Raw genomic sequence first — 25,480 nt, 5'->3', positions numbered from 1 at the left:
ATCACAAGATGCTGAGTTTCCCAATCAATCCAATTTATTATTTTAATTAAAATAATGAATCATTAATTTCTTGCTTGCATTATTATGCATTAGGACAGCTTTCCTTGATGGTGACAGAGGAAAAAAGGAAAGAGAAAGGGGGGGGGGTGTTTGGTACTTGGTAACATAGTAGCTAGAATCTCGATTTAACTCTTAAAATCTTTCGATATTACGATTTTAAATGAGTTTATCGATTTTACGAAATTTGTACTAAGTCTGTCGATTTTACGATTTAAATCTTATTAAGATTTTACGTTTTACGTTTTTTATTTATTTTTTCGATTTCACGTAAAATCTCGATTTTCTCTACCTTAATTGGTAATGTACGGTACGGAGCTGTAAATTACTCAGAAAAAAAAAGAAAAAATGGTAAAGTAGAAAGAGATATATGCTACTTGTCCTCACTGTTATATGCAGTTCACATAAATCTCATCACTTTTACTGTTATTGAGATAATCTACTCGTTTTATTAAAATTAAACATAGAGATATGTATTAATTTAATTTGATGCATACATTAAACGAGCTCGGCATTGTTCATATATATATATATATATATATATATATATATATATTTATATTATGTGAACACTAAAATCAGCTATTAAAATTAGTTATTAATATAAAATATATTAAAAATAAATTAAATTATAAATATATTTATACATAAATATATTTATAATTAATTTTAATATACAAAAAATATTTTTAAATATATAAAAACTGAGTTCTTACTTATGATATAAAGGAGACAATTATTTTATATAAAAATTAATTATTAATTAATTATTTATATAAAATAATATTAAAAATATATAAATACATAATAATTGCTTTGATAGATAATTTTTGATATACAGTAATATTTTATAACTAGGAGTAGAAGGCCACCGGTGTGAGTATCCGCAATGAAACAAATAAGAAAGGCTGCAATATTAATCACATCTTGAAATTTATTGCTGTCAAGTCATATGGAGTAAAAAGTACATGCCAGGACACTCAATAATTTGTTTTGAAGAGATATAAATTGTATTTGGAATGAAATATTTTTAAAAATAATTTGATTTAATTTAAAATATTTTATGTAAAATAAGAAGTATTATTTGTTAAAGATTAGAATAAAATGAATGAATGAATGAATTAAATTACTGTAGTGGGCAGAAGGCAAAGGGATAAAGGGACAGAGAAGAGGACGTATCAGGTACACCTATCTCATTATCCAATAGGGAACCTCCTTCAACCGTGACCATTCAGGACACCTGTGTCACTAACACGGACACTGCCCTTAACTTAAAAGCCCTAACCCTTCTCCCTTTTTATTATATAGGGGTTCATGTCATGTAACCTAACATACCCACCCTAATGGCCTAAGCAAAAGACCAAAATTTCCGTTAAAATTTTAATCTTTTCGGGACCCAAGCTCAATCCGGTGATGGGGGAAGGTTCCTCAGCCAACGCCAAGGACAAGAAAAAGAAGAAGAAGAGGAACCACCGTGGTGGTGGCAGCAGCAAGAAGAAGATGACCCATGAGCAGCTTCTTGCATTCAAGTCGGTGACCGAGTGGGTTCACTTGGATCAGCCATCATCTTCTTCTTCTCTTACCTGTGCGGCTTCATGTCTTGTCGATGATTTTGGAGTGCAGAAGGGTCTTGGCAGGGGTGGGGAAAAGGTCGTCTTTGAATTGCATTCACACTCCAAATTCAGTGATGGCTTCTTGTCCCCTTCCAAGCTCATTGAGAGAGCTCACATCAATGGCGTAAGTCTCATCTTCCTTTCCTTTTCCATTTTTTGGTTCCCCATTGTTTTGCCTCCAGTGTTCTAATCATTCAAAATCGGTTTTTGATACTTAATCATGATGTTAAGCACTTCTTTTCAATTAAATATGATAGTTTCAAAAGGAATAGCTTTTTTGTTTCTTAGGCTTAAAAAAAATAATGAAACCTTCAGTGCTATTTTTTATCCTTTTTTTTTTATGTGTAATGGAGCAGTAGCACCTAAGCTATAGTTAACAGTTGAAGCCGTATTATCATGTTAGCTTTTTCATGTTTTCGGGTTTTGTAATATCCACAAATAAAATATATCAGACCATGGAGCATTGTTTTCATATTTTTGAGTCTATGTCCTTGGCATGGAAAACCAGCCAGTGCATGTGTTCTTGAATCTTGAATAATAAACCATAGCTTTGAAATATGTGCACATTTGAGTAAGATGTTTTCTAGAATACTATGATTATTAGTGTACGGATAATGAAGCTACTCAAGAGATGGCAGGCATGGCTGATAGAAAATTACCAAACTTGAGAGGCCTGTAAAACTTGATGAATATAAGGGTAAAGTTCAATTAAACTCCTTGTTATTGATGGTATCAATAATGATTGGCTGGGGCAACAGCATTGCATAGGATTTACATTCGTTGGTTTTAGGCATATTTTTTATTTTTAATCAACACTATTTGCTCATAACAGGTGAAAGTTCTTGCTCTGACAGATCATGACACTATGTCAGGCATCCCTGAGGCTGTAGAAGCAGCTCGTAAATATGGCATCAAGATAATTCCTGGTGTTGAAATTAGTACAATATTCTCTCCAAGGTAAATTTTTAGATGTTATACATTCTAGATTCATTAACATTGAAACCAATTATGCTTGGTATCCTTACTCTCCAATGATTCTGATGTTTTTCAATCCACTGGCAGTGGAGACTCCGAAGCAGAGGAACCAGTACATATTTTAGCATATTACAGTAGCATTGGACCATCAAGGTTTGAGGAACTGGACAAGTTTTTGTCAAATATAAGAGAGGGACGTTTTCTTCGTGCAAAGAATATCGTCTTGAAACTGAATAAGCTCAAGTTTCCTCTTAAGTGGGAGCATGTTTGCAGGATAGCAGGCAAGGGAGTTGCCCCTGGGAGGCTTCATGTAGCCCGTGCTATGGTCGAGGCTGGTTATGTAGAAAATCTCAAACAAGCTTTTGCTCGATATCTTTTTGATGGTGGACCTGCTTATTCAACGTAATATTGTGATTCTTGCTCTTGTAGGTTGTATATATTTGCATAGCTAAGGAGATATGTAAGAATATGAGAAATTTGTTATGCAGGGGAAGTGAGCCTCTAGCAGAGGAAGCAATAAAAATGATCAGCGACACTGGGGGCGTTTCAGTGCTGGCTCATCCATGGGCACTGAAAAATCCTGTTCCCATTGTGAGGAGGTTAAAAGAAGCTGGTCTCCATGGAATAGAGGTCTACAGAAGTGATGGAAGGCTGGCAGGTACATGCTGAATAACAAAATTTGCTTGTTTCCTTCATTACAGTAAATTCAAACCATTATCTACCATTTAGGATTATCAATATCCTCCTAGTCAATACTGGTGTAGAATGTGGATGTACTTTGTCTATTACCATGCTCCCTGCATTCTAAGATACATGTTAGAAATTTGGTGCATTCATCCTAATTTGGTAAGAGCTTGTTATAGATGTGATTTGTATTGAATGTAGTATATTCATAATTTATCTCCTCATATAAATTGTATTTGGATACACATTGAATTGCTTGTGTATTGAATTTCCTAAGTAATAAATATCTTGGAATGGATTGAGTATAAAGCATAGTTTAGGCTACATCTCATGAGGCCACAATTGTTGTGTAAAATCATTTCATTAAGTGCAATAGAAGCAAAGTCCTTATTAAATCCCTACTTAAAATGTTAAGCTTTTGTTGGCAGCATATAGCGACCTAGCCGATGCATACGGGCTTTTGAAGACTGGAGGGTCGGACTATCATGGAAGAGGAGGGCACAACGAATCGGAACTGGGAAGCGTGAACCTTCCGGTGCTAGTGTTGCACGACTTGCTCAAGGTCGCTCGACCAATATGGTGCGAAGCCATCAAGGAAATATTGGAGTGTTATGCTGAGGAGCCTTCTGATTCGAACCTAGCAAGTATCACGAGGTTTGGGAGAACCCGGGCTTTTAAGGGAGGTTCACCATTGGGTTGTGGACAGGACTTGATTGATCACTGCCTACCTCTCTGGCTGAGTACGGAGGAGATGGAGGATGCAGAGATTAAAGCCATCAAATTGAAGCTTTCCAATGTTTCTCTTAGTCAAGGAGGAATTCAAGTTCTCATAGAGACTAAATAGTTGTATCTTGTATGAATCTAGATATCTTAATTTAATCATGTCATGTAACTCTTCCCAAGCCAATCTATTTGTAGGTCAAGTTCTTCAATTGCCTATTGATTTTTTCTTTTCTTTTTTTAATTTGGGAATATTTCTATGATCTTTGAGTACTACCATATTTGTCATAAACATACTTATTCCAAAAATTTAAGTCGGTAAAAAGTTATAAAAATAATTATATTTTTAATATGATTCTTTACATAAGAGTCGTTAAAATTTTTCTCTTTCGGTTAGTTTGTCTTATGCTGAAATATTTTTTTTACATAATAAAGATGAAATTTTAAATTTTTATGTAATAAAAATTTTGATATTATGTAAGAATGTCTATATCTCTAATGATATTAGACAGATATAAAAGGAATACGGTGCTGATTGGGTTTGGAATCATTTTTTTCTCACTTCTAAAGAAAAAGAAAAGGGGAAAAATGGTGAGAATATATCAGTTCCTCATTGTGCAATTTCATGTCTGAAGACCGTTTTATATCCTTGACTTAGTTGCCGATGGATAATCACTAAATGAATACAGTTTATATTTTAATGAGTTCCTCTCAAATTGACCATATTATATATTGCATCTCTCAATTTGTTCCGAAGCATATAATATGCAGTTGTAAAAGTGATATTTTTTGGGTATTGTTTAAAAAGTTAATTTAAAATTGTTTTTTTGTAAAGAAAGTTAATTTAATTTGAATATATTAGTTTTATTTTATATGGTCAACGAGGCCAAAGGCCCAAACAGACACACAACACTTAAACGACCACTATTCTAGGGAACTTGGTCCAAAGTCTATCATTATAAAAAAAAATTTAAATGGTTATTCAATAAAGTTCTCATACTATTTGTATGATTAAAAGAATATCAATTAACCAACTGAGGTCGAATAACCTACTCACTTGCTTACTTAAACACGTGTCAAAGAATTCAAATCCTTAAATAGAACTTAAATCTACGACAATTTTATCCTTAACCTATCAAATTAAAAAATATCATAGGAGAAAAGAAATCAATTATAATTCATTTAATATACAAAAGATTACAGGAATGAATTTATTATAACTGATTTTTACTTTTAGTAAATAGTCATGAAAGTTTTTTTTTTTTTTTACATCCGTCAGATTTTTAGGTTTCAATTAATAGACAATAGTGTTTGTTACCAAGAATTTTGTTGATTAAAATTGTAACTCTAAACCTAGTTTACTATAACACTACAAGAAATGAGAATTCTGTTTTGCATAATCAAATCATGTATTATCCCAACCAATATCTCTCAGTTTGGACACTTGGAAAATCCTCAATTCCTCTAAACCAAAAGAACAAAATTAAATATATATAAAAAATACACTTCATTCATGGAGAGAATGAGCAGCTCTGCTTGGATGTGTATGTTAGCACAAGGATGCGGATGATATTATGGAGAAACATGATGCAGCACCAAGCATGCCATTAACCAGACTCAACGTAGCGTAGTCACCAGATTATCTATATTTGCCGAGCTCCATCTTTTTCTTTATTGTTCTCTGACCATAATATATGGATGAATCTACTATTCCCGCCACCGTGAATACACCTACATCAAATGATACATGTCCATTTTTGCTAAGTTTCACGAGGCATGCATGGATCTTATAGGATTAGTTGGAGAGAGAGAGAGAACATTGTAGGGCTGGAAGTGAGCCGAACTCGATTTTTGCTAAGTTTCAAGCTCGGATTACAAAAATTAAGCTTGGCACACGGCTTGACTCATTAACAATCGAGTCTATTTTGTAAGCTCAAGCTCGACTCAATAAAAACTCACAAGCTGACTTAAATAATAAGAACATAATCTATAATTCTATATCAATAAAGTATAACTTATATACATTAAAAAATATTAAAAAAGATCAATTTTATATATTGTCTATCTATCAATTATAAATTTTTTATTTATATCCTATATCAAAATTATATATAAAAAATGACTATAAATTTTAAATAATTAAGAACATTAATATATATATAAAATTATATATTATTATTTTATATGTATATATATATTAAATTATTAATACGCATATTCTATATGCATTTAATCAAAACTTTTAATACTATATATATATATATATATAATCGAGTCAGCTCACAAGCTAATAAGCTGAACTTATCCAAACTCAAGCTTGGCTCATTTAATTTATGAGCTTAATTCCAAGCTCAAACTCGGCTCACTAGCTCACAAGTTCAGCTTATCGAGCTATTAATAAGTCGAGCTTAATCTGGCTCGTGAGCTGGCTTGACTCACTTCCAGCTCTAAGAACAAGGATGTACCTCCAATAATTGCACAAACACTGGTCAAGAAATGTAAGAATGGAATGTGCTGCTCTTTAAAGATGACCTGCAACATACAACACATTAATTTACCAAAAGATTAAAACAAACAGCAAATTATTATTCACAAATTTTTAGAGAGATATGTAAAACATGAATGCAGAAGCATATGTGATATGATAGAAACTTTGAACTAGCCATGCATCATAGCCTACCATTCAATGTTACACACCCAATGGTATTTTCAGGTTAGGTTGTGTAGGTTAGATATTTTGAAAAGTGACTACTTACATGAAGATGTATTTAAGTGAAGATAATAGCTCAGAACTATCAGATATTTTGATATATTTAACTAAACTACTTAATATAACACGTCTATATCTTAACTATAATTTTCACATAAAGACATCTTCATTTGAGTATCTACCATTTCAAAAACATTAATTTTGATTTGAAGTTGGTAGCTCAAACAAATTTAAAGAGTATGGTTGATTACTTGTTAAATTTTTTTAGTCCAAGGTAAACTAAGCTTTTTATAGTTTCAATTAGCAGGTATTCAAGTTAATTTGCATATTACATTAAGAAAGAAAAGCAAGGACAAAAGTGCAAAAACTTATCTATTTGTAAGTTAACTAACAAAGATAAACCTCAGGGTGGGAGGAGAAAGGGACTTGTATTGATTATTGGCTGTCAATAATAAACAAAAGTAAATAGTATTGGCCTTGATTGACCCTTTTCTGCGCTCATCTAATAACAACTAACAAATTAACAAGAGCACCAAAAGTGCGCAAAACAGTGCCAATATAATCACAGGAGGATGAAATAATCTAACTTTTTAAGCAGTATTACCTTAATTGGTGATATGTCATAAAAGAAGAACACTCCAGGGACTGCACCTTGCTCTGAACTCTTGAAATGCTCAGTCACAGAATACTGTGCAATAACATTTATGATGCAACTTAGGCATTATCCAAGGAACAATGCAAATGATGGTAAGTTTCTCATATTTGACAATACCTGATTTGAATAGGTAACATGGCCTCTAATGTCTCTGTATATAGTAGGGACCACCTGCAGTATGCACACATCAATTATCAAACAAGCATCAAGTGCGTCAACAGTTTATTTGGTTTGATCATGTCCCAAGAAGACTAGCGAATGTTCCACTAAGAAAAGTAGATTAAATGGAACATAATACAATAATTTAGAGGTAAACAGAGACGAAGAGATGAACTCGATAAGAAACAAAAAGGACTTAAATCTAACGACTTGTTTATAGAAATGATTTATGAATTATGATAGACCACACAATAAAGTCATTTGATGTAGGAAAAGGTGTTATCATTAACTTATTGTTGTGTAATGAACTCATGATAGAACTGAGATTCGTTAGTTGTTGCTAGTCTACAAAAACAATAGTTGCACTTTAGATAATACAGCTAACAAGAAATGATCAGGAACATAATCCATAATATTATATAAATATAGGATAATAAATAATTAAATAAAAGATAAAACATAAGTAGAATTTATCATTATCAATATCATAAAAATATGTCGAGATAATACCAACCTTTACGAAATACTGGTACATGCCATGACTTGGTCCTTGCACCCATTTTACCCTGCAAAGGAGTGGAAGCAGAGAACGATTTAGAGAGCTCAAACGGTTGGAAGATGAGAAATTTAGTCAGGCCATTTTCTTTCATAAATGTCATTCACTAAGTATAATACATGATAAAATAACCTCCCACTCAAAGGAAAGAAGATAGTACAAAATAAAAAATTTTCAAATATAACACAACTCATACATCAAATTTTCAGTACATAACAATTATGAATAAGTTACTGCATTTACTACTAAAGCCTATCTTCTTTAATTAAAATGTGTATATAACCATCTTTGTAATTATTCTAGAGGCTACAACTATCTTCAAGATGATGTCAATCCTACTAGATTTGTTTGCTTGGCTATAAGCCCGTGGAAGCTTTGTGGTTTACCCTTGTTCTCCCCCTTTTGTTGAGAAAATAGGAAGAAGCAATTCAGTTGGTGTAGCTGCGTTGAACAACCTTTTGGTGCCTAATCATTTGATAGATGGATGTGTACATAGTGAATGCATAAAGCAAAGATAATTTGATTGAGGACTACATTTAGTGGCATTGCATCAAAATTTACGGATTCAAGCATGAGAAAACACATGGAGCATGGCATCCTCATCACCAGAAAATAATGACTCTAGAGACAGATAGAAAAATTACCCATCAAGAGGATTTACTAATCCGGGGAAGTGGGCTCCAAAACTTAATTTGTTAATCTGATGACTTATCTGCACCATACAAACATTAGAACTTTATCAAAGTTTAAATCGGTGTTTTATTTAAACAAGGGATATTAGAAATCCAGTTCAGTCTTACATTTAGATGATTATCTTGTAAAGCAAGTAGATCAGCAAGAAACATAGCTGACTGAAGAAAGCTTTTTCCAGTTGCAAAATGAAAGTTTCCAGCCACTTTATTAACTTCAAGAGATCCAAGAATATTGCATCCTTCACCTTCTTCATCCTTTACCTTTTGTACGTAGCCTTCTCTTTGGCACTACAAGCAAGATCAAATTGTCAGAATACTATGGTTTCAAGACCATGGAAACCGTACACATACAATGTGTCATTTGTCCAGAGGAAAATATAACAAGGAAACTTTACTGTTAAAATAAAGGAACATCAACTGCAGCTAATTGAGAGATAATTCTAAAATGAGCAGCACATTGCATTTACTGCTTATAAGAAGGTTGTGCTTGAATAATATTTGTTGCTAATGCAACACAAATAAGTTTGCACAGAGCATATCAAGAGGGTGTTTTTGCTGTCATTAGCCTCCTCATTGACTATTAAATTCTTAGTTCTTAATATAAAGTGTGGTATTTGAATTCACAAGATTGCAGTGTACCATGCACATCAAGTAATCAAATGAGAATCAAGCCAACCTGGTCAATCAAATCCATATTAGACAGCGCCCATCCCTTTTTCCTGTATGCTTCACGCACTTCTTCACAAGAATTACAACATTGATCGTCTGACTGCAAATGAGAGAGACATGGAGAGGAAGCACGTGTAAGTAGTTATGAAATACATGGAATAGGTAAATAGAAAACCATAAGATAACAAGACCAAATTAAACGATATTGAATCATAAATTTTACTTCTTCTGCACCAAAACAGGAACCGCAATACTCTTCATCATGTCCTAGTCTGCCACCATGCTTCTGCAAGGGCCTCTCAATCTACAATATGAAATGTAAATTCATCAGGGACACATTAAACGTATAAACATAATTTTGTTGTCAATTTATTTTATATTCTAGTATCTTCTGTTTCATGTTGCACTTCCTACCAGTCATCCATATCATATCCATAAAAGAAACATAAGTATAATTCCTTCCATTTCCAAGCATTTAAACCAAATCAGAAGTAACGTAAATACCAGAATGATCAAATTTTATAGTATACACACAAGCAATCATTGTGCAGCGAAAAAGAGCTGAAGTATTTAAGCTAACCTTTGGTGCACCAATTCCATCCTGCTTCACTTCTACCACATTGCCATGAGAATCAATTCTTTTTTTCATGATATTATGTCTCTGAGAAAAGGAAGTATTTCAGTAATAATAAGAATAGATTTTTTATATAAAATAATCAGAATACTGTGAGAATAATATAAACATGAGGCAGAAAGGTAGATAATTAGAGAGAATGCAAATAATAAATAAATCTTCATATCCGCATACAATTGCTTATCTGAAAATTTAAGCATTACATACTATATCAAGGTGCTGCTCGCCGCTAATATCCATTGCGTCTAAACTGAGCATTGAGCATCTAACATAAGGAAAAGTGACATCAAACTGCAGTTTCAAGGGCAAGAAAAACAATCAAATTAGAACTCCTTAAAAGTATATACAAGGTCAAAACTAATGCTATCAAAATCGCCAAATAAAAATGTTACAAAGAAAATCTCCAACTCACAACATTATTTTTAGTTTTCTAAAAGAAGGTTTTGGAATAATTGCATTTAGGCATTTTCTCAACAATAAATCACCAAACTAATAAGAAATAATCATGAATAACTCATGAACCGTGACATATCCATAGAGTTGACATAAAATATGGAAACCTGGATACAGCTACAAAAGTTATAGCAGAAACATATAAATAATAAGCATATTGATGGGCAAAGTATATAGATGATAAGTACATTGATGTGTAAGGTTTCTCCTCTAGAAGTGTCCACCAAAAGCTGACTCTCGGTAACAGTATAAAGGTATAAACCTGCAATCACATAAAAGGATGACATTATAAGATTAAATCTGTAACTTATATCCTTAAACTAGTATTGAATAAGAAGCTAGTGGATAAACTGATAAAGAGAGTAGCATTCGATGACTGGCTCAAGATATGTAACACTAAACCCTTGAGCCAATAGCTGATAACGTATATCAAAGATCCGGGTTATCAGAAGCAGATCAATGCAACAACTAAGAAAGTGAAAGCTTGAACAAACCCATTCTCATGCTAATCCATAACATTAACTACATAATCAAATCCAAGCAATCAGATCCTTCATTGCCTTGGTACTCTCAGCAATTAATTTGAATGAAGTAATGGCAAAATGTATGAATCAACATACAAAAAGTATCATTTTGCCGGAAGAAAAGCAAGGGGAGAACAAAAATTAAGCTACCATTGCACCCCCAAGATAAAAATACCTCTTTTATAAGCTCTCCCACTGAATATTGAAACCGTTCAAGTTCAGCTCAATCCTCAATGCAACAAAATAGCCAATCAAACCATAAAATTCACACGATGTTACTAAACACCTCCGGAACCTAAATCCGTATAACTCAAAATTTTCCCTTCTAAATTTCTGAGCATTTTTCCAACCAGGTAGCCAAAACAATCCAAAGTTTCAACCTTTACCAAAATTAAAACAATAAACCCCCTCCTACCCACCGCCCAAGAAAAAAAAGGAAGAGAGGACATGGGATCATACTTAGCTCGGAGATGAAAAGGAAGAGCATGACGGCGACGGAGACGATGGTGACGACACCGCCGGAAAGTGTGCGGTTGTAGAAATCTTCATTGACTTTTGGGTATGCGTCCAAACTGCGTAGCTTATTGAAGACCGCGTTCATATCGATGAAGCCTAGAAATAGCAACGCCAAGCAGCGAGCTTTACAGGGACGATGGGAGAAGGGCGGCTCTCCGCCGGATACGGTGGCCGGGGATGACGGAGAGCGAGTGGGTAAAGAAGAGAATTGGCGTTGATTGGATGGAGAACGAAGGAAGACACTTATTCAGAGGTCAATTGAGTCCAACATGGCGTCTAATACCCTTCTTTCTCTCTCTCTCTCTCTCTCTCTACATATATATATATATATTATTTTATTTATTATTTATTATTTTCATATTCTGTTTAATTAGCCAAATTAAGCATTTAATTCTGGAAATTTGTTCTGCTGATTAATTTAGTTTCACTTTAACGGCTGCCTATTCAAGTATTCATATCCAAGGTGGATCATATAATTTCTGATTGATTGATTCACTTTCTTATCATTTATAGGTGGATTTGTTTTCAGTTTTTTTCGACTTTTATCTCGGTGAATTTTTTTCAGTTTATTTACTATATATTTAAATTTAAAATCTATAAATATCGCTATCTAATCGGAGAGTTGAAATTTATATTATGTTACAAAAAACAGTTGGATCATGTGAAAAAAGCAGGTGTATAACTATAATTTTTTAATTAAAAAGTTCAATCATAATTAAATCAACAATTTTAGTAGTTTATAATTTTCACTAAAATGGTTCCAGTGTAATTGGTATTGCACTTTTCAGTTTTCACTCGATTTAATACATCGTTTTAAAAGATGTTATTCTGAAAATAAATAAGCAAAAAGTGTTTCAAGAGTTAAATTAAATATCTATCTATTGTTAATGTAATATATCATATGAGATCTATTTTTGATGCGAGAAGTCAGAAACATATTTTTGGTCCGTTGAATTAAATATTATAGTTAAGATTAAATTATTATACCTTATTAATATGTTTCCAATAATACATTCAGATTCTTATTGATATTAGTTTTTTTTTTTTTTTTATTAACAAAAATACTATATGAACCTTTAAAAAACAGCTATTGTTCGGAAGTTAGCTGAAACCGATCATTTGGATCTGAATATGAGGTTTAGATTTTTTGTGAGACAGCATTCGATTTATTCTTGTGTCGAAGTGTCGTCGTCTGAGTTTTTCGTAAGGAAGAGGGGGTAATATTTGTAAAAGACTCCGATATTTAAGTTAGCAAAGGTTTTAAACAGGTTTTTAGTAGATTAGAACGTGAATATACTTAAGGAGTGTCAATTTATTTATAATAGAGCTGATAACCACTTTTTCTAGAGAAATTTCACTTTTTTTGGTAGATGATTATTCCTTTTATTTTGGAAGTTTGTTGGAGTCTATATTTTATGTGAGATAGAGATAATAGTAAAGATTTCGGAAGATAGTTACTTATTTTGCACAAGTAAAGCTGGTCCATCTTTGTCGTGTCCGGCCTCTTGAAGAGGTCGGGTAAATGGTAAGAGTCATCCTTTTTGGGGTAGGCCTTTTTATTCTCATTGGGTCTTGCTTTAAGTTTTGGATCGAGTATGAACAGTGCCCTTATTTGAGTTCGAACTTTCATGAGGTTGGGTTCAAGTATCTTGTGACTTCGGTTTTCGTTACCGGGTACGCCGCCTTTAGGAGATTGGGTATTCGACGTGTTTTTAAAAGTTTAAAACGTTACTTACTTTAACGCACTGTTTAGATCAATGGAAATCAAAAGAAAAGAAAATGTAAGGAAGGAAAATAGATGGAAAACTTGAAAGTCAAATTACCAATTCATCCATAGTGTTAACATTAAAAGCAAAAGAAAAATGAAGGATATTAATGTAATTTCACTTGGTTATGATTTTTCTCCTACTTTTTTTTCCATCCATTTTTTCTTTATCCAAACAACATAAAAAAAATCAACTTTTCCTCTCATTTTCTTTCCTTATATTTTCTTTCCTCCCATTTTTGTTCCTCCCATTTTTCATCTTCCATCCAAACAAAGTGTAAATGAGGAGCGAACGTTACGCGGCAGTTCCCTTAAAATCTACGTGTGGCTTTAAAGAGGGATACGAAATGTCCCCTTTGCCCCTCTTATAAAATACTTCGCACCCTTCTTCTTTTTTAACTTGGGTAGATGCTTTTGTCCTTACCGTTGTCCCTATAGTCGATAAAGAATACGCTGAGACTTTTCGTAGGCACCATAGGCTTAGTGAGAATTGGGAAGATGAGCAAAACTATGAAATAGTAGTGGCTGATCCCGAGGAGAGGGTATGCTTTTCCCCTTTAGATAAGTCGGAACGTCCATTTTTTATGCTTATGACTATTTTTTTCTCGAAGTTAGATGTTAACCTTTCTTTTACCGACTTTGAGAGTAATGTCCTCTGAACTTGCAATGTTGCTCGTTCCCAACTTCACCCTAATTCTTAGGCTTTTCTCAAAATATACCAACTTCTATGTTGAGAACTTGATGTCTGACCTTCCCTCAAAGTTTTCTTTTATCTTTTTGTTCTAACCAAGTCTTTTGGTGCAAAAAAAGCTAGCTTGGATTTCCTTTCGTGCCATCCAGGGTAGGAAGGTTTTCTCCATTTTTGATAAGTCGTTTCATGATTTCAAATTTTTTTTTTCAAAATCTGAGTTGTAGAAGGGGTCCGACCTTTTTTCTTGGATGAAAATAATGAGCCATGTTTCCTGTTATACTGGGAAGAGAAGCTTGTGATAGCTAAATATAGTGTAGATGCCTTAGATGACCTTGAGAAGAACATAGTTGACTTGTTTCAAGAGTGTTGGGGTCGAACTCCTCACTTGGACACTAAAAAATTCTTAGCAGACCCAGGTCAGCTTCGATCCGAGTTAGGTAGCTTCCTTACCTTTAGCTTATGACTTTTGGATATGATTTGTCTTGGTAATTAATGTACTTTTTCTTTTGATTTGCAGAAAAAAATGCCTCCGAAATCTGCAGCCTCAGACACTACAAGCCACCAGAAAGAACGTCGTTGCTCGTGGTATACAACAAAGAAAAATCAGAGATATTTCTATCCGATCTATTCCCAAGAAGTTGGACTCGAGTACCTCAGCTTCAAAGAAGGTTATTCCAGTCCCAGCAACTCGGTTGATTACCCCTAACTCTTCTTCGGGAAGTGCTGGGGTCCGTCATTCTCCTTCTTCCTCTAAACTGCCTCTTAAAAGACAAAAAACTGCCAAGGGGGTAGTATTACGATAAGAGATTTAACGGGCTTGCTTTGAGTGAGAAAAACATTATCCCTTATAGCCATATCAGCATAGACGATGTGGCTATCCAAAACCTCCTTCAACTCATGGCCCGAAATGGAATTCGGACTACGGGTGTATGTGTTGTCCTGGCCAGGGAGTTAAAGAAGACTCCTATCAGCGCCACTCACAACTCTCTGGTGGCTGCTCGAGCTAAAGTGGAGAGGTTGAAGGAGATCAAGAAGGAACCGGAGGAGGAGAGGGATGGGCTGTCGTTCAACTTAGAGAAAGCTCGGGCTAAAGCGAAAAAGGAAAAGGCAGCCATGGGTGTAAACTCCGCGTAATTAGTGAATAATTAGCTAATAAATTAATTATTAATAAAAAAATTAGAAAATTAAATTTTTATAGTTTAATGGGTTATAATTAATTAAAATATAAATTTTGACACTAATTTTAAAGGTTTTGGCCTAAAATTGGGTCGAACGGGCCAAACTAAGCCCGAACCGGGCCCAAGGCCCATCAAATAAAAGAACCAAACTCAGCTCCTTCCTCCCTCATAAGTAAAGGCACACTGAGCATGTCAAGGGAGGAGAAGGAGAAGCTTTAACCCTAACATCACCTACAATCCCACAAATCTCACAATCCAAAGCTCCGATCGTCGCACCGTTTGCGGCCACGCGTCGAGCTCTACAAAGCCTTCTCATTCTGAGAACTGAGCTAATTGTTCCCGTGTGTCATCTAAATATCACTTCATGTTGGGGTCCTTGGCTTGATAAATGTCGTTAATTTGTGAAGTTACCACTTGTGAATCGCTAAACACTATCAGCGTTTGTGCCTCCACTTCTTTGGCCAGCTTAAAGCCAGCAAGCAAGGCCTCATATTCTGTTTGGTTATTAGAAGAGGGAAACTCAAACCTTAGCGAGAGTTCTATCCGAGTTCCTTGCTCACTTTCCAGGATGACACCTACTCCACTGCCGGTTTTATTGGATGATCCATCTACGTATAGGCTCCATGTAGTTGGGCTTTCCTGACTTTCAATGTATTCAGCTACAAAGTCAGCTAGATATTGAGATTTGATTGCTGTCCGAGCTTCATACTTCAAATCGAATTCGGACAGTTCTACAATCCACTGTAGCATCCTTCCTACTAGGTTCGTCTTTTGTAGAATGTGTTTCATTGGTTAAATAGTATGGACCTTTATTGTGTGAGTTTGAAAGTAAGGTCGGAACCTTCGGGAGGTAAGGATAAGGACATACGTAAACTTTTCTATCTTTTGATAGTTCAGCTCTGCTCCTTGTAAAGCTCTACTGACAAAGTAGATAGGTTGCTGCCCATTTTCATCTTCCAGATCAAGGCTGAAGCTATAGCTCGGTTCGCCACTGTCAAGTACAAGACGAGCTCTTTTCTCACAATAGGTCGGGTAAGTATGGGTGGTTGGCCCAGGAATGCTTTAAAGCCTTGAAAGGCTTGTTCACACTCCTGGGACCATTCAAATTGTTTTCCCTTTTTGAGGATTGAATATAAGGGTAGTGACTTCAATGTTGACCCTACCAAGAATCTGGATAGCGTCGTCAGCCTTCCATTTAGCTGTTGGAATTCCTTGAGACAAGTCGGGTTCTTCATCTCTAGTATGGTTGCGCATTTGTCCAAGTTTGCTTCTATGCTCCTTTGAGTGAGTATGAAACCTAAGAACTTTCTAATTTCTACTGCGAAGGTGCATTTTGAGGGGTTTAGTCTCATTTCATGTTTTCTGATTGTGGAGAATACCTCAGAGAGGTCGGACAAGAGGTCTAGGTTGTCTTTAGTTTTGACGAGCATGTCGTCCACATGAACTTTCATGAATTTCCCTAGGTGAAGGAAAAACACCTTGTTCATCAATCGCTGGTATGTGACTCCAACATTTTTTAATCCAAAAGGGATTACTACATAATAATAGTTAGCCGTAGGAGTGATGAAAGAGGTCTTTTCTTGGTCTGGGTTGTACATCAGGATTTGATTGTACCCCGAGTAGGCATCTATAAAGGACAAGTACCGATAACCTGAGGTTGAGTCGACCAGAGTATCAATACTTGGGAGAGGGTATGGATCTTTGGGGCAAGCTTTATTGAGGTCAGTGTAATCGACACACATCCTCCACTTTCCATTCTATTTCTTTGCCAAAACTACATTGGCCAGCCATAATAGATACTTTACCTCTCTTATGAATCCTGCATTCAATAGGGCGTGCACCTACTCTTCCACGACCTGTGTCCTTTTGGGCCCAAGTTTCCAAAACCTATGCTGAATATGTATGGAACCCAGGTATACAACGAGCTTATGAGACATCAAGTCGGGATCTATACTAGGCATATCAAAGACTTTCCAAGCGAAGAGGTCGGAGTTTCTTCGTTGGAGATCTATGAGCTGTGCTTTTAGACCTCCTTTTATATTAGCCCATATATTCATTGTCTTTTCAAGATGATCTCCAATTTGTACTTCTTCTATCTTTTCTCCAGGTTGGGGGCGTAGTTCTTCTCGAGTTTGAACACCTCCAAGCTCGATAGTGTTGACTTCCTTTCTCCCGGACTGCCTTTTAAATTAAGGCTTTCATTGTAATACTTGCGTGCTAGTTTTTTATCTCCCTTTATGGTGGCAATTCCTTCTACAGTGGAAAATTTCATGCACAGATGAGATGTAGAGACAACTGCTACAAGTCGATTCAAAGTTGTACGACCTATTACGGGAATTATATGCTGAAGTGACGTCAATCACGATGTAATTGATGCTTAACGCCTTTGAATTTGTGCCATTTCCAAAAGTAGTGTACAGAGAGATAAACCCAAGAGGTCAGATTAGCGTGTCCTCTAGTCCGAAGAGATTATTGGGGTACAACTTTAGATCATTTTCTTCCAGTTCAAATTTATCAAAGGCGGGCTTAAATAATATATCTGCCGAGCTACCTTGATCCACTAGGGTTCTATGGATGTTTGCATTGGCGAGGATCATCGTTATCACCATTAGATCGTCATGGCCAGGTGTTACCCCCTAAGCATCTTCTTTAGTGAACGAGATGGATGGTAAGTCAGGAGTTCTGTTATCCTTCCCGACTTGGTACACCTCTTTAAGATGACTCTTTTGTGATGACTTCGAGATTCCTCCTCCGACAAACCCTCAATTGATCATGTGTATGCGTCGTTCAGGAGTTTGAGGTGGTCATTCTTGCCGTCTTCCCTCTTCATCTCTTTTCCTTTTCATCCGACCTTTCCACCAAGTACCTGTCTAGTCGACCTTCTCTGAATAACTTTTCAATGTCATTCTTCAAATCATAGCAGTCGTTGGTAGAATGTCCATAAAGCTTGTGGTACTCACAATATTCCGTCCGACTTCCTGTCTTTTGTGTTTGATTGGTCGAGGAGGTGGAAGCTTCTCGGTGTGACATATCTCCCTGTAAATATCTATGAAAGAGACTCAAAGTAGAGTATAATTATGATACCTTCGAGGTATTTTCGAGTTGTACTTCTCTTTTTTCTTGGCTTCTTTCTCTTTTTTTCGAGGTGGGTAGGGCAGAGTGGGCCTTGAGAGAGGCTCTCTTAGTCGGGAATTTTCTTCCATGTTGAAGTACTTTGCTACCCGTTCTTTCACTTCATACAAGGAAGTCGAGTGTCGCTTAGATATGGATTGAGAGAGCGATCCTTCTTTAAGGCCATTAACTAATCCCATTTTGAATGCATCAGTAGGTAAATTTTGTATTTCCAAGCATGCTTTGTTGAATATTTTTCATGTAATCCCGAAGTATCTCTCTGATCTCCTGTTTGACTCCTAGCAAGCTCAAGACATGCTTCACATTATTCTTCTAAATTGAGAATCTAGTAAGAAACTTCCTTGCCAGGTCGTCAAAACAAGTCACCGACTTGAGAGGTAAGTTATCGAACCACTTCATCGTGGCTTTGCAACGAGTAGAATCAGAGGCGTCAGCTAGGTACATCCAACTTTGAAGTTGCTAAGATGATGCTTCGGGGGTTTTGAAATTTCTTGGTACTCTAACCCGCATGATCTCTTCAACGAACGGATCTTCACCTCCCAAAGTTCTTCCCTATATGCGCGATTACCCCGTCTTTGGAGGTCAGCTTCCAATCTTAAGAGCTTTTCTTCCAACTCTTTTCGTCGTCGCACCTCCCTTCACAGTTCCCATTTTGCTTTCTGTTGTCGTTCAGCTTCTAGTTCAAGTTGCTCCAGTCGTCCACGGTGACCGTAGACCAAACCTAGTATCTCCGTCGGATGTGGAGAATTTTCGTCTTCTGGCAGATGAACCTCTGATTGGATCCGCCTTGGCTGGGGGTTTCCCGATGTCCCTTCTCCGTGGGGAATGTGCATTCTTTTCCGAGGTGGAGGTATTGCAAATGTGAGGTTATCACGGTTGGGCTCTGGTTCTAATTCAGATGCTATGTGACCATCTTCGTATTGGTCATCCGTCATCATCAAGTGTTGAATTCCAGGTCCCCGGCAATGGCGCCAATGTTCTGCAGGTTACCTGAAACGATGATTTGGACTTGAATGTGAGGTCCAAACTCTTTGTGAGGTAGCGTCTGACTTGTTCTTGTGCCAAGGTGCCGCCGTCCAAGTTTGTTGTGAGAAGGTGGGGGGTCGTACCTGCAAGAGACTCCGAATGTTAAGTTAGCAAAGGTTTTAGGCAGGCTTTTAGTATATTAGAACGTGAATATACCTAAGGGGTGTCAGTATATTTATAGTAGAGCCGATAACCACCTTTTCTAGAGAAGTTCCACTTTTTTTGGTGGATGACCGTTCCCTTTATAGTAGTAGAGATTTGGGGAAGCAGTTACTTATTTTGTAAAAGTAAAGCTGGTCCATCTTTGTCGTGTCCGAGCTCTTGAAGAGGTCGAGTAAATGGTAAGGGTCATCCTTTTTGGGTAGACCTTTTTATCCTTATTAGATCTGATTTTATGTTTTGGATCAGAGTATGAATAACTACTAAGTAAATTATTTATTTTTGTATATATTTATATGTCATTTTACATATATTTAATATATATTTTTTGTATTATATGTATAAAAGTAATTGATTAATAATTAATTTTTAAACATATTTACATATAATATATAATATAATTTGATGTGCTAACAGTCATTTTTTTATAACACTATTTTAATAGTAATTAATTATTAATTATTTCAATGTTTGAGTTTTAATATGAATTCTAATTTAGAAAAGTTGGATTTAGTGGAACTTAATAAAAAATTTGTCGAGGTGATTATAGATCGGATCCAATTTATATATTCGATTCAATTTAATTCGTATGTTCGAATATGATCAGATAGTGAATTTGAGATACATATCCGTAAATTTGCATATTCGAAAAAATAAATAAAAATTATATATAGTGAAAGTGTAATCTTAATTCCTTGTAAATAAATCATATTTTTCTTCTCATTTTTGGTGCCTGAAATTCACACGCACTCACTTGATTTGTTCAAATTGCAATCATCTTCTTAGTGATAGCACTTTTCATGTATCTTTGCGCTACTCCCAAATCCTTCATACCTAAAGCCTTGCCTCTTTTTAGTGGGACACCTTAATACGAATTTTGTGGGACAAATTGAAAACTATCATATGTCAATTGGTCCAATTATAATTTACAAGAATAACATTTAAAATAATAAAAAAATTGCAAATTTGACTAAATTATTTGTTCAATAGATACATCAAAAATTGGTCAAGACAATGATTAACGATTATGAAAAATCAAATGTCTTACTATTTAGTATTTACAAGTTACATTCTCGTTAGTCAAGTTTAATTAAATAGGCCTTATTTTATTAGTAATTTAGTATTTATTTTAAGACTTATTTTATGTTTATTTTATTTTGTTTCTTTTAGGTCTAATTATAATTTGGTCCATTTTTGTCTTAGTGAACTTATGAGTTAGGATTTTAAACTTAAGAAGTATAAAAGCCTCTAAACTTTGTAGCCACTTTTTCTTAATTTTTTAGGAATAATTTTTTTTTTTGAATTCTTGTTTTTTTTTTAAAAAAAAAAACTTGAATGTGAACAGAAAAAGTAGAATAATTCTCTTAATTGTTGCATCAAGAAATCCAATTAAGATAGCGGAGTTCATTTCTTTAATTTTCATTTTATTTCGTTTCGTATTACTCCTCCACCTCTTAAACCTACTTCTCCACTACACCCTATCCCTCTTCCTCCAAACCCACAATGCCACCTCCTTCAACACCAGACTCCTAACCTCTGGCATCCTCCATCTCGCCTATGACAATTCCCGATCTCATCCTCATTAATCTCGTCCTCGCCTGCGTTTCACCGTTCTGCTTCAGTTATTCTTCTTGAATGCTTAAGTACGTTACTTATGTGTATCTTGTTTTGTTTTCATAGATGTTTTGACAAGGAATATTATTTCAAAAGAAATTAAATATGAAAATATCTTGTTGTTGTTCTTTTTTACTAGTGACCTGATATGATTTAGTTGTATACTTGTATTAATTTTTTTTTTTAAATTTAGATGTTTTTTTAGGGGTGTACATGGCTTGGTCCGGCCCGGTCCCGTAAGCCCGGCCCATATCCGAACACTTTAGAGACTAATTTAGCGCGATTTCATCGGGTCTAGAGTCGAGTAAGGGTCTCAAAAATAGATCCGGTCATTATTTAGGATCGGGTCCGGGTCAAGGCGAACCCGATTTCACCCGGCTCCATGTGCACCCTAAAGAGACTAAAAAAGGTATATATGTTTTAAATTAATTCAAATATTATGTTATATTAATTATAAGCTTATTGTTTTATTTTTAATCACACTTAGTTGAATTAGAAAATATATCAAAGAAGCACTAAATTAGAATTTATGAACAAATTTAAGTTCAAATATGGATATCAACTTTTCGATAACAAATATGCTTTTTCTTATTTATAAATAAGTGCATTATAATTTTTTGACATAAAGTTTATCAACACCTGAACTTCACCGATTTAGATTCGGTTTTAGTATGACTCGAAAGTAGTATGATTTCACTAGATTTATGGTCGGTTAAGAGTCTCAAAAATTGATCCAGTCATTATTTAGGGTCGGATCTAGGTAAAGACGAATCCGACTTCACCGGTCTATGTACACCCTAGTTTCTTTGGTATGTTTTTTTTTATTATAGTTTAATATCAATGAACTTTTTTTTTATCGATTATATCTTATCTGAAAATATGCGAATTGTTTCGAATTCAGGGCTAAAAGACACATATATTATATCTATTCTAATCCGAAAATTTTAATGCGGATTGGATTAAAGTTTTGATACTTCAATATTTGATACTTCGTGTACATGTGGCTAACAATGGATGCAACCAGAGCTGCTTACGCCCACACAATGAAGCCAGTAAATAGTGAGGAGTATTGGGAGCCAACTGATGCCCCAAGGCCATTGCCTCCACCAATTAAACGACCAGCACATCGACCAAAGGTAAAGAGAAGAATCGATCCAGTGGAAACTGAGATGAATCCCAACAAGGTAAAGAAAATATTTGAGGTCACTTGTAACTAATGTGGCCAGAAAGGCCACTACTATAAAACATGCATCAATCCTCCAACATATCTAAACTAGAAACCAATGACCAAAAAAGAAAGGAGGGCAAATGGAGTGAAGAAAAAAGCTAACTCGGTTGGAGTTGATGTCTCTGAAAACACAATCAATGTGCAGGTATGGAACTAAGTAGGGATCGATTTGTCTTTAAAGTTAACTGATTAGGGGTTTAAATGTCTCAATTTATTTTGGTCAGGGATTTAGCTGGCTATAAAAATGATGGTAATGTTCATTTGTTGTATATGATAGCAGGAATGAGGAGATGAAAACTGCAATGAGGCCACTAACGTGGCTGGAGTTGGTGTGAACTCTAAGGTTGTTTTGTTAGTTTTGTCCTAGCTGAATAGCATTTGTTATATGTAGTTAACTCTTGGTAGTGCTGTTGTTATCATTGTTAGGCAAAGGCTAAGAAAAATAAGAAGAAACTACCAAGAGGAGAGAAAAAAACAAGTGATGTAGGTCCAGAAGGTCAACTTCAAGAGATTCCTTTGTCACAAAATGCCCCACAATCAGAGGAGGTAAAGTTATCCTATATACACTTTAAAACTAGTTACCTTAGCTTCATAAATTATCTGAGACATCATAAAAATTCTTTGTAGGTCCAACATGCTACAAATTCCGGTAACATTCAACAAAGTCCATCTAATGTAGCCTTCACAACTCAATCCAATCCAACCTGAAGGTTAAAGAACCCTGTTGTCAGGCCTCCACCTCCACCAACCCAATATGTGCAATTTAGTCAACCACCTATAACAGATCAATCTAACCCAACAGCCAACATGTCAAGTTTTATGCCCACACCTCTACCAGCACTAAGGCCGACACTCTGGTTCAAATCTCAACCAGGACAAGGTCCAGCTCTGAGGTCTCATACTTCGGCAAATCCTACTCATGGCTCAATAGCTCCTCCAACAAACCCAACAAGTGGAGGTGATGCAATATCAGCAGAAACAATAGATGCTGCAAGCTCCGGAACCGCTTCAAGGCATTTCAAATTTGTGCCCACTCCCGAGTTCAAGCATCCAGGACTTAGGCCACCTAAGAAGACATGAACTTGGACCACCTTTTGTTGCTATTTTGTATCTTGGCTACAAGCCTTTAGAAAACATGTTTTGGTTCAAAAAAACCTCTATATTTTACTATTTAATACTACTGGTTTTAGGTATAGGCCTTTTGGTTGAGGTCTCTATATTTTGGTTATCTGACTCAGGGCCATGTTGCTGCCCATATTTTGAATGGCATATTATGTGTTAAGTTGTTTCAACAACAGTACTGCTCCTTTATTATGAATATATTAACATGCATTTTTTTTTAATGTAGATACTTACGGCTACTTAGCTAGCATGTATATTTTTTAAGTTTATTTCATGACATATATGCCAATATTTATCAATATAGGGATGAAATTTAACACATTCATCACAGGCCATGGTTCAAATTTAACAAATTCACCACAATAATTTTCATTTCATTCATCATCAAAAGTGTTGTTCACAACTCAACTCTATGAATATAACAAAATTTAGCTATCAAAATTCTACACACTTGCTCTGAACAAGCTTGCAATTACAATTCCACCCAGAAATGCTAACAAATTAAACTCATACCTAATACATCTATTTTCACCCATTTTCAATCTGCAGTAATCTAACTGATCCTCCAAACCAATTAATCTTTCTTCCAACTCATTAATTTTGTTATCCATCACATAACCATGGCCTTCCAATCGATTCTGCTTCTGCTTTGATGTCCCAAATGAGACAGCCTTGTTAGCATCCTCACCACATGAAGATACATAATCATCTAGCCATGCAAAGAAGTTGCAAAGCCATTTTTCACTCTACAAAATGTTTAACATTTGTTATCATATATGGAATAGAAATTGAAAACAAAAAATTAGTTAAACCCTAAAAAACTACCTTGAAATTTGGGCAACAAAAGAATAATCTGTCTGGATTCTTCACCGTCCCTAACATGAACAATATTGCATGAGAACCACAATAACAAATTGGGGCAACCCATTTCTTCTTCCTCGGAGCTCCAGCACTCCCACTAGGATTCAAGCTCTAGCCTGAATTGTCTCTACTTCGTGGGTTTGATGATGAACAACACTCTCCACTACCAATCATGGTTTCCTAGGGTTTGTATTTGGGTTGGGAGAAGAGTGACAGATTAGCTGCGTGGAATCACTTTGAAACCATTGTGTTTCAGTGAAGCCTAAAAAGAACGTAGTTTTTGGTTTCTAAAGTGGGACAGATCCACCCCCTACCATTCTTTAATGGCACGGCGAGAAACTCGAAAATGACGTAGTTTTATGTCTCTAAAGAGAAACAGATCGACCCCTATCCATTCTCTAACGGTCAACGTGAAACTTAACAGAATGTTAACTTCCAACTCAACAACGTTAACTGACACGTAGACAATTTTCGTTTGTTTTGATCAGAAAAAATGACAGAAAGACCGGAACGTTTTACGAAAGTATGAAACAGGGATCGATTTGTCCCTTTTTTTTGGACTAGGATCGCGATGTCCATAAAAAGAAGGACAGGGACCAGACTTAGTGTTGATTCTAATATATAACACACTATTTTAATCCTTATAAAAAAAAATAACCCTCTGTCTATCACACATAAAAGGAAAAAAAATGACAAAGAAAAAGAAGCAATAATAACACTAAGAAGGACCTTGTGTAGGGGTGCACAAGACCCGGTCCGGCCCGAAGATCCGGACCGGACCCGATAACTTCGGGGCTAATTTGGCTCGGTTTTGTTATGGTCCGGTTAGACCCGAGGTTTCAATAGATGGCCCCGGTTATTTATTAAATCGGGTTCGGGCCAAGCCTTGAGTCACCCGGCCTCGGCCCGTTAGACCCGTGTAGTTGTTTGCTACTTAATATTTTGTTGTTATTGGTTGGTATGACACTATAAATTATTATTATTATGTTAATCTTGTGTTGGTTGTTAACTTTGTTTTAATTGTCTTTTGAACTTTGAATGTTTAATGTGTAATTGATATAATTATTATTATGAAACTTTAAATTAT

At 35.3% G+C, this 25,480-nt stretch overlaps 2 protein-coding genes across 2 annotated transcripts; one reads left to right on the top strand and one right to left on the bottom strand.

The window, feature by feature from the left end:
• Positions 1-1,171: 1,171 nt before the first annotated feature.
• On the top strand, positions 1,172-4,261 carry LOC112734450 (uncharacterized). Its single transcript, XM_025783774.3, has 5 exons — positions 1,172-1,794; positions 2,503-2,627; positions 2,733-3,047; positions 3,134-3,303; positions 3,758-4,261. The coding sequence occupies exons 1-5, from the start codon at positions 1,471-1,473 to the stop codon at positions 4,171-4,173; spliced, it is 1,350 nt and encodes a 449-aa protein (XP_025639559.1). The 5' UTR covers positions 1,172-1,470; the 3' UTR covers positions 4,174-4,261.
• A 1,167-nt stretch (positions 4,262-5,428) lies between these two features.
• LOC112734448 (uncharacterized) lies at positions 5,429-11,974 on the bottom strand. The gene is made up of 13 exons (XM_025783773.2): positions 11,561-11,974; positions 10,766-10,839; positions 10,332-10,415; positions 10,071-10,151; positions 9,714-9,794; positions 9,498-9,590; positions 8,930-9,109; positions 8,774-8,841; positions 8,088-8,139; positions 7,532-7,585; positions 7,364-7,447; positions 6,515-6,581; positions 5,429-5,780 (listed from the first exon to the last, which is right to left on the bottom strand). Exons 1-13 carry the CDS (start codon positions 11,700-11,702, stop codon positions 5,689-5,691), a joined length of 1,152 nt encoding a protein of 383 aa, XP_025639558.1. The 5' UTR covers positions 11,703-11,974; the 3' UTR covers positions 5,429-5,688.
• Between the last annotated feature and the right edge of the window lie 13,506 nt (positions 11,975-25,480).

The sequence above is a fragment of the Arachis hypogaea genome, chromosome 3 (genome assembly GCF_003086295.3).
Source record: "Arachis hypogaea cultivar Tifrunner chromosome 3, arahy.Tifrunner.gnm2.J5K5, whole genome shotgun sequence".
NCBI classification, from domain to species: domain Eukaryota; kingdom Viridiplantae; phylum Streptophyta; class Magnoliopsida; order Fabales; family Fabaceae; genus Arachis; species Arachis hypogaea.
Note: the sequence above shows the minus strand (reverse complement) of the source record. Positions and strands in the feature narration are given on the sequence as shown.